Genomic DNA, 12,562 nt, shown 5'->3' with positions numbered 1-12,562 from the left:
ATTCAGATTTAGAAAAATAAGATTAATTTGTTCGTTCTAAACTGCTGATATACTTTGAATAATGTGTGCAGCACATTCACAGGTATCTTCAAAAAAATTGACATCCTAGAGCAATATCGTGCATGTGCATCAGCAACTTTAGTCATCTGTGGATTAGTGCGAACACTGGTGCTGAGATTCTTTTCTGCATGTTGCTAATTTAAAGAACAAGCACTGGCAAAGCCAATAGGTCTGGTGTTGGCTGCCGGCCTTTTGGCTCTGTCAGTGCTTGTTTTGTCGCACTTTTTACGATAGGCTATTCAAAAAGGGTGTGGCTTAAAACATGTAAACTAATATCCCGCCCTTTCCCTACCACACCACCCGTATTGTGGTCCCTTTCTGTGAGCTTTCTGTTATTCCATCCAGCCTAACACACAGTAATAGACATGTACCTAAAACAAGCCAACCTGGTTTGCTTTTTTTTGGGCAGTTTGATATAGTTGGAGCTCGACTCGAACGTATTGGAGCGCTTTACATGAGCACCAGTTACATTACAGAAGGACACATTCATTTTTGTTGGGCACGGGGAGATTAAGTGATTTGTCCAGAATCACAGGATGTTGAGCAGACGCCGAGACTGGAACCTGGTCCCCCAGTTCCAAAGTTGGCAGCTCTGGCCGTTATGCCAGATCCAGTGCTTGTTAGCAGTATCAGATAAAACAGTAGCATCAGTGATTTTGTTAGGAGTAATTAGAATTGAAACGGTTTCAATTCTGTAAACAGACTGTGTGTTAAAACATTATAAGGTCTGTAGAAGAGGATGTGCGTCCCATTCTTCTGAAATCTTTTATCTGCATGTCTCACACCTGCTCTCTGTCCTCTTCAGCACCCTCTTTTCACTCGTTGTTGCATGCACTTTCTTGAACCTCCTTCACTTTGTCATCCCCCTGCGCACAGAACTTTCCCACGCTCCTGCAAGCACTGCATTTTCTTTTGTGCTCATTTTGCCAATATTTCGACAGCTGAGTGCCTCCTTCACACATTTTGCATAGAATCACAATTACAATTGGCGCACTTGACCATTGCTCGGTGCGCTCTGCCGAGAGGCCAAGGACTGGATGAGCACGTATTCGGAACACCTTCATGCCCCACTGACAGGCACTGTGAGAAACTGGCACCTCCTTCAGCCTCAACTCCAGCGCGCTCAGTCATGTCCCATTATAAACACCCTCCCACCACCTGAACTCACAGGGGCCCCTAGAGGCGGGACAGTTCACACTACACACAGTTCCTGGATAACGCAAAGACTCCTGGGGAATGCAAGATTAAGTAAAACATGACATGTAACCAGGGACTACAGAGCAGGCATGGGTTACTTTGAAGCTTTTTACCATCACTGTTCAGTAATCAATCGGTGTTTTTGTCTCTAAAGTTAAGGACATGAATGATAGGGACCTGTCTCAAAGGCAGTACTGCCTGGTCTGAGGCTTAGAGGGACCCGCCCCACTGTGTTAGACCTGCCAACCCTGAACAGCACCATTTCTGGAAGCGGCTACTAGCCAGCCCTGCACCTGAGGACTACTGCACGGCACATGCACAACGGTTGCCCCACGCCAGCCCACTTCTGTTCATCGTCACATAATGTGCCACCGTCACTTCATTCTAGCGCACAGAAGGCCAAACCCTTCCTCTGTGCCCCATTCCATAGAGAAGTGTAACCAGAGCGCAGTGTCTAAGAACCCACTGTGCCCCTTCCCGACAAACCCACATTCCTGCTTATGCAACTCTTCACTTGTTCCCCTGTGCCTTCAGGCCCTGCTTGTTCTGCTAATCCCACTAATCCCCGTGTGTGTGTGTGTGTGTGTGGAGGGGGGGGGGGGGAGAGGGGCTACCTACCCAGCTCTCCACAGTTTTTCCCTGTGTCTTCAGGTTCTGCTTATGCTCTTTTTAGGTCTCGGCTGCGAAGGCTGCGCTTGCGCAGTCTCGCTCCGAGATTTAATGACTTGGAGAAGAGGGGCTTGAACCCGCCCCTCTTCTCCCCTGTTCTCCATTGGCTGGCCTCTTGAATGCTGGCCAGCCATTGGAGAAGAGGTCAGTCATTCAGATTAGGCCCCGTCCTTTTCGGATCGGGGGGCGTGTTTTTTGCAAGAAGTCTCAAGGAGGAGACAACAGCAAACCACGCCCCCGAATCCGAAAACGACGCTGCCTTTCTCCGAGGCATTTCTGCTCTGCCTCGGAGAAAGGCGGTGGTGTGTTTGTTAGCAGGATGTCTCCTACCGCTACACCTCTCGCACTGCCCCCTCACTGCCCCCTCGTATGTAGATTCCCCCTTGTTTCCGAATGTCACCAAGATGTCGTTAGGACAGCTGGAAACTTACATTTCTTCTATTCCTGAGACAAATAAATACGTCTCTTCCATGTATTTCCCCAATTCCTCATCCCGTTGTATTATCTCTACTGAAAATGCTTGTTTTAAATGTCTGATTTTCTTTTGTTTCGAACTGCCACTCTTTTGTAAAAGCGTTCTAATGCTTGAGTCATACTCGCGGTACATACAACTGCAAAACTAAGTAAAAATGAACTCTCCGGAGATGTCCAAGACGCAGGGCGCACACCATTCTGAAACTGGGAACAATATTAGACCGTCATCGTCACTTGTTTCCATGACTGGTACCCAGCTCCTTCTCTTCAATACTAGGCAAATATGGCCGATACTGTGTTCAATGGTTGTGTTGTAAATCCACGATTAAGTAGATCTGGGCGGGCCTTACCATGTTGGACCAATCAGCGCCATCTCCGTGGGGGCGTGGCCGTTTAGGGTTAACCTGATGTTTGGGCTGGATTCGAGGGGTGGTAAGAGAGGCGGCTGGACATGCATGTGCTTCTTATCTTATCCCATGTTGAGTTTCTTTAAGGCTAGAATCGGCTATTGCTCCCTTCTCTGCGGTCCTTCACGCTTCTCTCTGCTCGGCAGGATGTTTTACTACGCTGTACGTGCCGGACGGAAGCCTGGGGTGTACCAAAACTGGTGAGAAGGGTATAATGTCAGGGCTTCACTTTTACTTATAAAGTATAAGTAATTCATATTGAATGTATGTTAACGACGCAGTAAAATTAACACCTTACATCCCAACAGACCGATTCAAACGGGGGATTCGCGATTTTTGAAGTCCAAATGACTTTTACTTTAGCTGTCATCCGTCTAAAATTGCTTCTGCTTTAATGGAAGTCAATGGGGAATATATATACCTCTTCCCAGTTTTAAAATGGCACATATGCAACACCTGATACTCATCAATGTATAACATTAAAAAGAGTGGTCTGTTTTGGGAAAAATTGCACTGTATCGACTCTTGGGACTTGCTAGGGACAACCAATTTTTTTAAAAAAATGTGTTTGAAACACAAAAAAGTGATACAAGTTCACCACACGCGGGGAATTTCCTAAAGCTGCCCCAAACGAGCTAGAACAAGCATTTACAATGCAACAGTCTCGGCATTGTTAAAGTTAGAGCTATTGGCATTGCTCATGACAATGCCGTTTCTTTAAATGTTTTAAAAACAAAAACATAAACAAAAATAATGTCATGAGCAATGCCAATAGCTCTAACTTTACCAATGCCGAGACCATTGCATTGTAAATGCTTGTTCCCATTGTCCCCGTGTCTTCAGGCCCTGCTCATACTTTTTTCTCCTTCATCACATTATTCACCTGCATCTTAACGCTCTGCTTATGCAGCTCATCGCATTATTTACCTGTACATTATTAACCTGTGTCTTCATGCTCTGCTTATGCAGCTCATCTCATTATTCACCTGTGTCTTTATGCGCTGCTATGCAGCTCATCTCTTATGCCCCTGTACCTTTTAGCTCTGCTCATGATGCTCATCCCATGGTTCTCGTGTCATCACCCCTTGCTTATGCTCTTCACATTCTCCCCCGGATCTTCACAGCTTATGCCGAATGCCCATCACCGTCCACACCCTGCGTGCTTTAACTCTTCCTTTGTCCTCGGTCCACGCATCCTCTTTCCGCCCTTTCCCTTCCCTCTTCCTGTTGTCTTGCGTTGTCCCTCCTTGCCCTGTCTCTCCTCCTCTTCCTATTGTTGTCTTGTTTCTCTACGTCCTGTCTCTCCTCCTCTTCCTATTGTTGTCCTGTCCCTCTACGCCCTGTCTCTCCCCCCTCTTCCTATTGTTGTCTTGTTTCTCTGCCGCTGACCGCGGCCCCCACAGGGGGCCAATCGGCGGTCGGCGCCTTAGTGCCCCCGGGGCACCGGTCACCCCTCCACACCCCCGAGGGGGGCGGGGACGCAGACCGGAGCCCCCCTCCTTGGGCTGGCCGGAAGTGACGCGCAATGCATGTCACTTCCTGGCCCTGGTGTGAGGGGGAGGCTATTTAGCCTTCACCCACCCTCCTGGCGACCTCTTTGTCACCCACCTCGCCATTTCCCTCCCTACCGCTTACCCGGCGTAGGCGTTGGGTGGGGGGGGGGTTTCTGAGCGTTGTAATGTTTTCTTTTTCGTTGCAGGCGGAGTTACAGGGCGATTTGGAAGCAGGCCGGTACAAAGGGTACCTCGGCGCGGCACCATAGGGGGTGCCTGAGCCAAAACCGAGGAGCCTCAAGGGAGGTTCCGGAAGCCGTGTAGGCGCCCCACTAGTCCTGCGGGCGGTTGTGGGCCTGAACAACCGGGGGCTTGCTATGCGACGCTCCGCCCCGAGAGGGGGGGTGTGAGTATAACTACCAACGGCACGTGATCGTAGAAAGAATCACCTGGAGGGCAGCAACGGCGGGCATCACTCCCGCGCTGCCCGGCTCATCAGGCGGGCAGGCGACCCAGTTGGTTGCCTGCCCTTGGATCGCCCGTAAGATAACCCACCCATTACATATTCTGGAATTATGTAATAAACCTGCAGCATTGTTACCCAACACCAACTGTCTTGTGTGTGTCATTTGGGTAACCTATTTGGGGGAGAGGGGACAGCGGGGTGCCCCTGGGGGTACTATACGCCCTGTCTCTCCTCCTCTTCCTGTTGTTGTCCTGTCCCTCCACGCCCTGTCTCTCCTCCTCTTCCTATTGTTGTCCTGTCCCCCCACGCTCTGTCTCTCCTCCTCTTCCTATTGTTGTCTTGTCTCTCCTCCTCTTACTATTGTTGTCCTGTCCCCCCACGCTCTGTCTCTCCTCCTCTTCCTATTGTTGTCTTGTTTCTCTAGGCCCTGTCTCTCTTCCTCTTCCTATTGTTGTCTTGTCTCTCCGCGCTCTTTTTCTCCTCCTCTTCCTATTGTTGTCTTGTTTCTCTACGCCCTGTCTCTCCTCCTCTTCCTATTGTTGTCCTGTCCTTCCACGGCCTCGCCACACTTTTCCTCTTCCCATTGTGGTCCTGTCTCCACGCCATTCTGTTTCCCCTCACTCCCCTACTCTCCACGCCCAGCCTCTTCCATGCCCTTTCCCTCCACTCCCAGCCTTTTCTCATCTCCGCAGTGCTGTCCCTCCCTCCACGCCCAGCCATTGCTCCTCTTCCCATTGTTGTCTGTAGCCCCCCCCTCCCGCCCGGCCCCCTTCCCCCTCCCCGGCTATTTATAACCGCTGGCTGCAGGGATCAGATAGCTTCCACTCAAAAAGTCGATAGAACTCCGGTGCAAGTTGCGGGGCGGCCCAGGGGAGGTGAGAGCGGGGACCGGCTGGGAGATGAAAGGAGCCCGCCCCTCCCCGGCCGGCCTGGTGGGCTGCGGATGCACACGGGGAGAGCGCACTATCTGTTCACGAGGAGCGCACAGCATTTGCACGTGGGGCTGTGCACGGTGCGGCACTATCTGCTGCTTTTGGGACTGGGCACGGCGCAGACCCCTCGGCACAGTATGCGCACAGGGGGCGAGCACGCTGTCTGTTCGAAGGGTCGAGCACAGTGCAGGCGCCGCTGCACACTGTCTGCTGAGGGGGCTGTGCACAGTGCAGGCGCCGCTGCACACTATCTGCTCACGAGGCTGTGCACGGTGCAGGCGCCGCTGCACACTGTCTGCTCACACGGCTAATACTACACATATGACAGTAACGGACCATTTCAAGCACTGCGCGTAGCAAGTTGTGTAGAGAAAGTGGAGCCGCAAACCGAGGAGCGCTATTCACACTGCACACTCTTGACCCCACGTGTGCTGCTGCACGCCAAGCACTGTCTGATGTAGTGCACGAGCACTCTCACGAACACGGAGTGTGTAAGGCAGATCTCACTGCACAGAAGCCTGTGTACAGTACACTGTTGCAGACAGAGGGGGGCACTTAGAAGAGTGCATAGTGTTGTTCTGGGAGAGCTGCCTGCGTTCTGACATCTGAGTACCTGTATTGTATGTGCTGTTACACAAACACGGTTTTGTAATGACTTGGGCCGCGTATTTTTCGTAGAGTTGTAAGTCATGCATGCACAGTTTGCGTGTTCAGTTTGCAGCTGTTTGCACATTTAATGAGATGTGTAATGTTAGGGATTCTGCTGTACCCTGGGGCTGTGTGCGATGTGTGCTCCGACTGTTGTGAGTAGATATTTGCACATTTAATGTGGCATGCATTGGCAGGGATTCTGTTGCACACTGGGGCTGCGTGCACTCCCAGGCTCCTTTGTACGCCAAGAGCTGTGTATGCACTCACAGGTTTTCTGCTGTTTTTGTACCGATGTTGTGTACTAACAGCTCTGCTGTACACGCACGACTGGGTGCACGGTCACATTTCGGCAAGTTAAGGGTACGTGTGATGCAGGCAGTTGTAACTGAGGACTGTGCGTGTTTTTGCTGATGCACTTTTGAGGTGCGCACTCTTTGCCCGCTTAACTCAGAATGAATGTGCGTGTCTTCTGCCGTGCTTGACTCTGCGTGTGCGCTATGAGGGCTCTGTGCACAGCCTGCGCGTGTTCACTAAGTGCTGTGACGACTGTCACACGCCCTCACGGAAGGCGTGGTCAAGGGTCATCTGCAGTTCTGTACTAAGGGCCGAGTGTGCTCTCAGAACGGTTGCGCCGTGCACTGATGGCTGACTGCACTTTTAGCTTTTGTATACACGGAAGGCTCAGTGCACTGACTGTGGTGCTGTGAACACTGTCAGTGGAACACACTGCGGGCTGCTTACACTATCAGTGCTGCAAAGCGAGGCCTACATTGTCAGTTGTACACCGACCGACAGCTGCATGAACTGACAGTTGTGCATATTGAGGGATGCATGCACTGGCAGTGACGCTCGCTGATGGCTGTATGCACTGGCAGGGGGGCTCGCTGAGGGCTGTGTACAACTAGCGTGACAGACCGAGGACCTTTCAGCTGTAAAGTATGGGAGATGTGTGCATTTCAGTAGTGCATCTTGAGTTTAATTCACTGTCGGTGCACTGACAATGCCTTACACCGCAGACTGACAGCTATATTCATTACACACCGAGGGCTGCATGCCCCCCTTACTCTTCACACTGATAGATGTATGCACTGCAAATGAACATAAAGAAGGGGCGTGAGGGCTGTCAGCTCTGCAAAACCAGAGCTGCACGTGCTGTCAGCAGTACACACTGAGGGGCCGCGCGCGCGGTCAGCTGTCTACAATAGGCTGCGCGCAAAGTTAGCTACACTCACCAAGTGCTGCGCGCACTGCAAGCTTCACACACCGAAGGCTAGGTGCGCTGTCAGTTTGCGCACCAAAGGCTGCGCTAACTATCATTGTCACACACCGAGGGCTGCGCACTGATTGTGCGCGCAGCCCTCAGTGTGTGACGATGAGTGCGCAGCCCTCGGTGCGTGCAGCTTACGGTGCGCTCATCCCTGAGTTTGCAGCTGACAGTGCGCGCAGCCCTCAGTGTTTGACAATGAGCGCGCAGCCCTCGGTGCGTGCAGCCTACGGTGAGCTCATCCCTGGGTGTGCAGCTGCCAGTGCGCGCAGCCCTCAGGGTGTGACAATGAGCGCGCAGCCCTCGGTGCGTGCAGTTTACGGTGCGCTCATCCCGGAGTGTGCAGCTGCCAGTGCGCGCAGCCCTCAGTGTGTGACAATGAGCGCGCAGCCCTCGGTGCGTGCAGCTTACGGTGCGCTCATCCCCGAGTGTGCAGCTGACAGTGTGCACAGCCCTCAGTGTGTGACAATGAGCGCGCAGCCCTCGGTGCGTGCAGTTTACGGTGCGCTCATCCCCGAGTGTGCAGCTGACATTGTCACACACTGAGGGCTGCGCTCACTGTCAGCGCCGCCGCACATGCTGGCTCCTTGTTTACCTCCCCCGGAGCTGTGCACCTGGTAGGTGGCAGGTGCAGGCCGCCACCTCCTCTGTTGTGTTCCTGGTTACAGACCATCAACTGCAGCGAGCACTTCACCAACACAAACCACTGCACACTGGGGGCAGCGGGGCCCCCAATGACATACACCTGACGACCAGATCCAGGGGACGCGCCCTACAAGTCCGCCAAAGTGCATGGCAAGCTCCACAGACTAGAGCCCTCGGCATCCGACCGAACAGACCACCAGCACCTCCCCACCACGTCTCACCACCGACACCTCTCTGAAAGCCAGATGAACAGTCAGTGAAGTCCGCCCCCCACAGACCGGTGTCCCCACCGGCTGCAGAAACCAGCACTACTTACATATCTCCGCAACTTTTTCTCCGGTGGGGACTTTCGCAGCCACCCCGAGCAGATCACCTCCCCTCCGCTCATGTTGCAGGCTCCGTGGTGCGTGCTTCTCCCCTTAACAATCCACAGGCATCCGACGAGGCGTTGGGGGGACACAAAAGGGGTCCTTCCGTTTAGTGTCAGTTCTGCAATCCACCCATTGGGCTCCACACAGCAGCCTCCTGCGCTCTCTGGGTGCAGCCGGCACCGCTGCTGTCAAATCCAGCCACCCTGGTCCCCCCGTGCGCCGCGCCCTGCAGACAGCCCCACGCTACACCGAGTCCCTCCCGGGGGGTTTCTCCCTCGGGTTTTATTTTTACGCGCAGTGCTGGCCTCTGACAGCGCTGCCGAATACTGTCTCCTCTTGTCTGGCACTTTCAGCCCCCAGCTGCCGCTGAAGCAGGAAACTGCTCCGCTGTTTCCCAGGCACGGGCTCCGCACACACCACACCCACAGCCAGCCCGGGGAGGCCGGAGCGAGCGAGAGACTCTTAAAGACACAAACACGCAGAGCGGCGTCCGTGGGGTGCCTTGCGCAGGGCGGACCCCGTCCCGTAGGATTTAGCGCAGGGCGGACCCCGTCTTGTAGGACTCAGCGCCTGCTCTTTACGCATCTCCCTGGAAATAATCAGATATATTTCCTCTTAGATAACAGGCGCTCTCCCTCTGTAGAAATACTACAGCTCTTCATTATATAAGCACAGAATTGTGGTAATATTTTTTAGTAATTTTACAAATGTTGTAGTGCACTATTTCTGTTGGATTGGGAGAAAAGAGAGATTCGTAAACATGTGCGGAGGCTTACCATACGCTCCTTGTTTCCAGCCAAGGACTATCACTGAGCACTTCAGTGCATTGTGGGATTTGTAGTCTTCTTCCGGTCCTATCCAACCGGTTCGACACACGCACAGAAAACAATGATTTGCTGAAAGGACTCATAGGGCTGGACATTGTGTGCCTTTGCCATTGAGACACCTGCTAACCCTGGCTGCGAGGGGCAGGCAGCAGCATAATTGGAATTGGAATTGGAACAGAGTTGATTTTCCCACACTGAACTCTCACCTTCGGAACTCTACTCCGACCCTCTCTGGTCTTCCGTCCGACTCTCAAGCCAACACTATTAATGCTTGGTTGGCTAGAGGTTGTGACTCAGTGGCTCCCCTGCGTCGCATTTCCGTCCGGCGACCCAAGGAGTCGAACAGGTGGTTCAATGACCACCTAAAAGAGCTAAAACTGTCTGTTCGACAGGCAGAGAGGCACTGGAGAAAAAATTACTGCCCCTTATTCAAAATCCTCTATCTTACATCACTTGCCGAATACAAGACTGCAATCCTTGCCGCCAAAACCTCCTATTTTTCATCAAAAATAATGTCAGCTGAGAATAAACCCAGGGAAATCTTCGGTATAGTGAATGACCTGGCCTATTCCGACAGAGCTTCATCCCAAATCACCCCATCCCAGCCTCTATGCAACCAAATTAACACTTACTTTCTCGACAAGATCGCTACCATCAAGGCCAACATCCCCCCCCCCCTCGTCTGCCTTTGTTGATCCCTCTCCTCCTACTGTCCAAAATCATCTTACCTCCATCCCTCCCCTCACTGAGGAGGTATTTCTGGAGATACTCCCCAAAGTTAAGTCTGGTTCCCCAGCAGACATCTGTCCGGCGCGAATCCTGCAACAAATTTACTCCTCTTGCCCTGAACCCCCCATCACTTTCCTCAATAGCTCTCTAGCGCAGGGAGTAGTGACCCCTGCGCTCAAATCAGCTACCATAGTGCCCATCTTAAAGAAGCCTGGCGCTGATCCGTCCATCTCAGCCAATTACCGCCCCATTTCCCTGCTGCCCTATCTGGGCAAGGTGCTGGAGCGCCATGTCACCGCGGTATTCAGCGCCCACGTAGAGGCCAATGGGGGACTGGCTTCCCGCCAGGCTGGCTTCCGACCCAGGCACTCGACTGAATCAGTCGTGGTATCAGTCCTTGACAACCTCAGGAAGGGTATGGATCATAACAAACACCAGGCGCTGGTACTCCTCGATCTCTCAGCCGCATTTGACACGGTGGACCACACCATCTTACTGTCCCGTGTCAAGGCGGCTGGAATTGAGGGATCAGCCCTGGTGTGGCTTTCCTCCTTCCTGAGGGACCGTAACCAGGCGGTCCGGCTGGGAGACTTCACAACCACCTCACTCCCCGTCACTTGTGGTGTTCCCCAGGGCTCCTCTCTGTCTCCCTTACTATTCAATCTCTATATCTCTCCCCTCATTTTCGCTCTTCAGCAGCTGGAGGTTACCGTGTACAATTACGCGGATGACCTCCAGCTCATCTTTGACTTATCCTCCTCTCCCTTCTCTGTCTCTAGCTTCCAGTCCACCATCAGGGACTGGATGAACCACAACCATCTCAAGTTGAACCCGGATAAAACCGAGTTGGTTCTCACCAGGGGTTCTTCCAGTCCCTGGAACTCTCTCTTCTGGCCCTCCTCCCTTGGTCCCGCCCCTATTCCTTCTATCACGGTCAAAACATTGGGGGTCAAAATGAACAATCAGCTCACCCTCCACTCTCAAATCAGCTCTGTAGTCTCCTCCTGCTTCCTCACCCTCCGAATTATCCGCACTGTCTCTCGCTTCTTTTCCCCCCAGGCACTCAAAATGATCATGGCCGCATTGGTAATATCACGGCTGGACTACGCCAACGCCCTCTACAACGGCATACCAGCATACAGCCTGAGGAGGCTCCAGATGGTCCAAAACCAGGCTGCTCGGTTGGTCTTTGGTCTCCCACGCTACCACCACTCCACACCCCTTCTCAGGGAGCTCCACTGGCTTCCTGTCAAGGAACGCTCCCTTTTTAAAACCGCCTGCACGGTTTTCCAGGCCCGTCAAGGCACTGCCCCCGCCTTTATTTCTTCATTATTAAAAGAATACGTTCCCACCAGAGAGCTTCGCTCTTCTTCCAAGTCCCTCCTTCAAATCCCACGTTTCAGACGTAAAAAGTGGGGAGGGACCAACTTCTCTACCTTGGCCCCCACTCTCTGGAACTCCCTCCCTGACCATCTCCGGGCGGCTACCCATTATGTGTCCTTCCGCAAGGAACTAAAAACGTTTCTTTTTAAACAGGCCTTCCCTGTGTAACCTCCCCCCCCCCTGCTCTACCACAGGCTCCTACTTTGCCTCTGTTGCCAATACCCTCCACTAGCGCCAAGAAACCGTTCGGTGCACGCTGCGCTTTATAAATGTTTTAAATTAGAAATTAGAAATTAGCATAATAATGCAGCCAAGAAGCGATAGCTGCCACGTTTCCCAGGACCACGAGTGATGTGCTGCTTCAGTCCACGTTTTTACCTTTACATTCTGGGACCTTCTCCTATTTTATCATGGAATCTACAAGGTTGCAAATCGCAGAATTAAAAAGAAAAAAACCTGGAGTGGAGCAGCGCCTCACCGTTCTTTCTGTCGGTTCCCATGCAGCTCGTCTTTATCTACCCGGGCATGTCTCAGTGAGTCCCTAAGGGCTCACATCACACCTGTGCCCAAGATTCTTGGATGCTTCACCAAATGCGCTTGGGCCGGGCCTTTGAGGGTCACCCCAGACCATTTATCAACTCTCTTCTGCCATTAGAAGGTCGGGGGAACTGCGGACTTAAGGAAGCATCCAGAAGAGCTCAAAGAGCGGCCACACCCCAAAAATATTTGGAGTCAATAAAGAGAGTGACGCTCTTCTGTTTAGCCAAAGTTCAAGCACCAGAGACAGCAGCGAGTTCAGTGACCTGAGCAGAGTGCGCTTGAGGTAAATAAACATCGACTCCTATTTCGTGTTTCGGTTCCCGCCACCAATGACCCATCATTGCGTCTCAGGACAGATCCATCAACATAAAACACAATCTCACAATTATACAAAGGGCCACCAGTGATGGCAACACAAGGTAGTAACATGGGCAGTGGTGAAGATACAATTGTG

At 52.4% G+C, this 12,562-nt stretch overlaps 1 protein-coding gene across 2 annotated transcripts in view; it reads right to left on the bottom strand.

The window, feature by feature from the left end:
* GAB2 (GRB2 associated binding protein 2) overlaps positions 1 to 9,015 on the bottom strand; it is a 480,907-nt gene extending 471,892 nt beyond the window's left edge. The window contains exon 1 of one of the 2 annotated variants that reach the window (XM_085623240.1): positions 8,575 to 9,015. In XM_085623240.1, the coding sequence (XP_085479366.1) occupies positions 8,575 to 8,646 (72 nt within the window). In that variant the 5' untranslated portion in view covers positions 8,647 to 9,015. The remainder of the gene's footprint in view (positions 1 to 8,574) is intronic. The other variant, XM_085623241.1, reaches the window with a different exon arrangement.
* Between the last annotated feature and the right edge of the window lie 3,547 nt (positions 9,016 to 12,562).

The sequence above is a fragment of the Triturus cristatus genome, chromosome 8 (assembly GCF_964204655.1).
Source record: "Triturus cristatus chromosome 8, aTriCri1.1, whole genome shotgun sequence".
Classification (NCBI taxonomy): Eukaryota; Metazoa; Chordata; class Amphibia; order Caudata; family Salamandridae; genus Triturus; species Triturus cristatus.
Note: the sequence above shows the minus strand (reverse complement) of the source record. Positions and strands in the feature narration are given on the sequence as shown.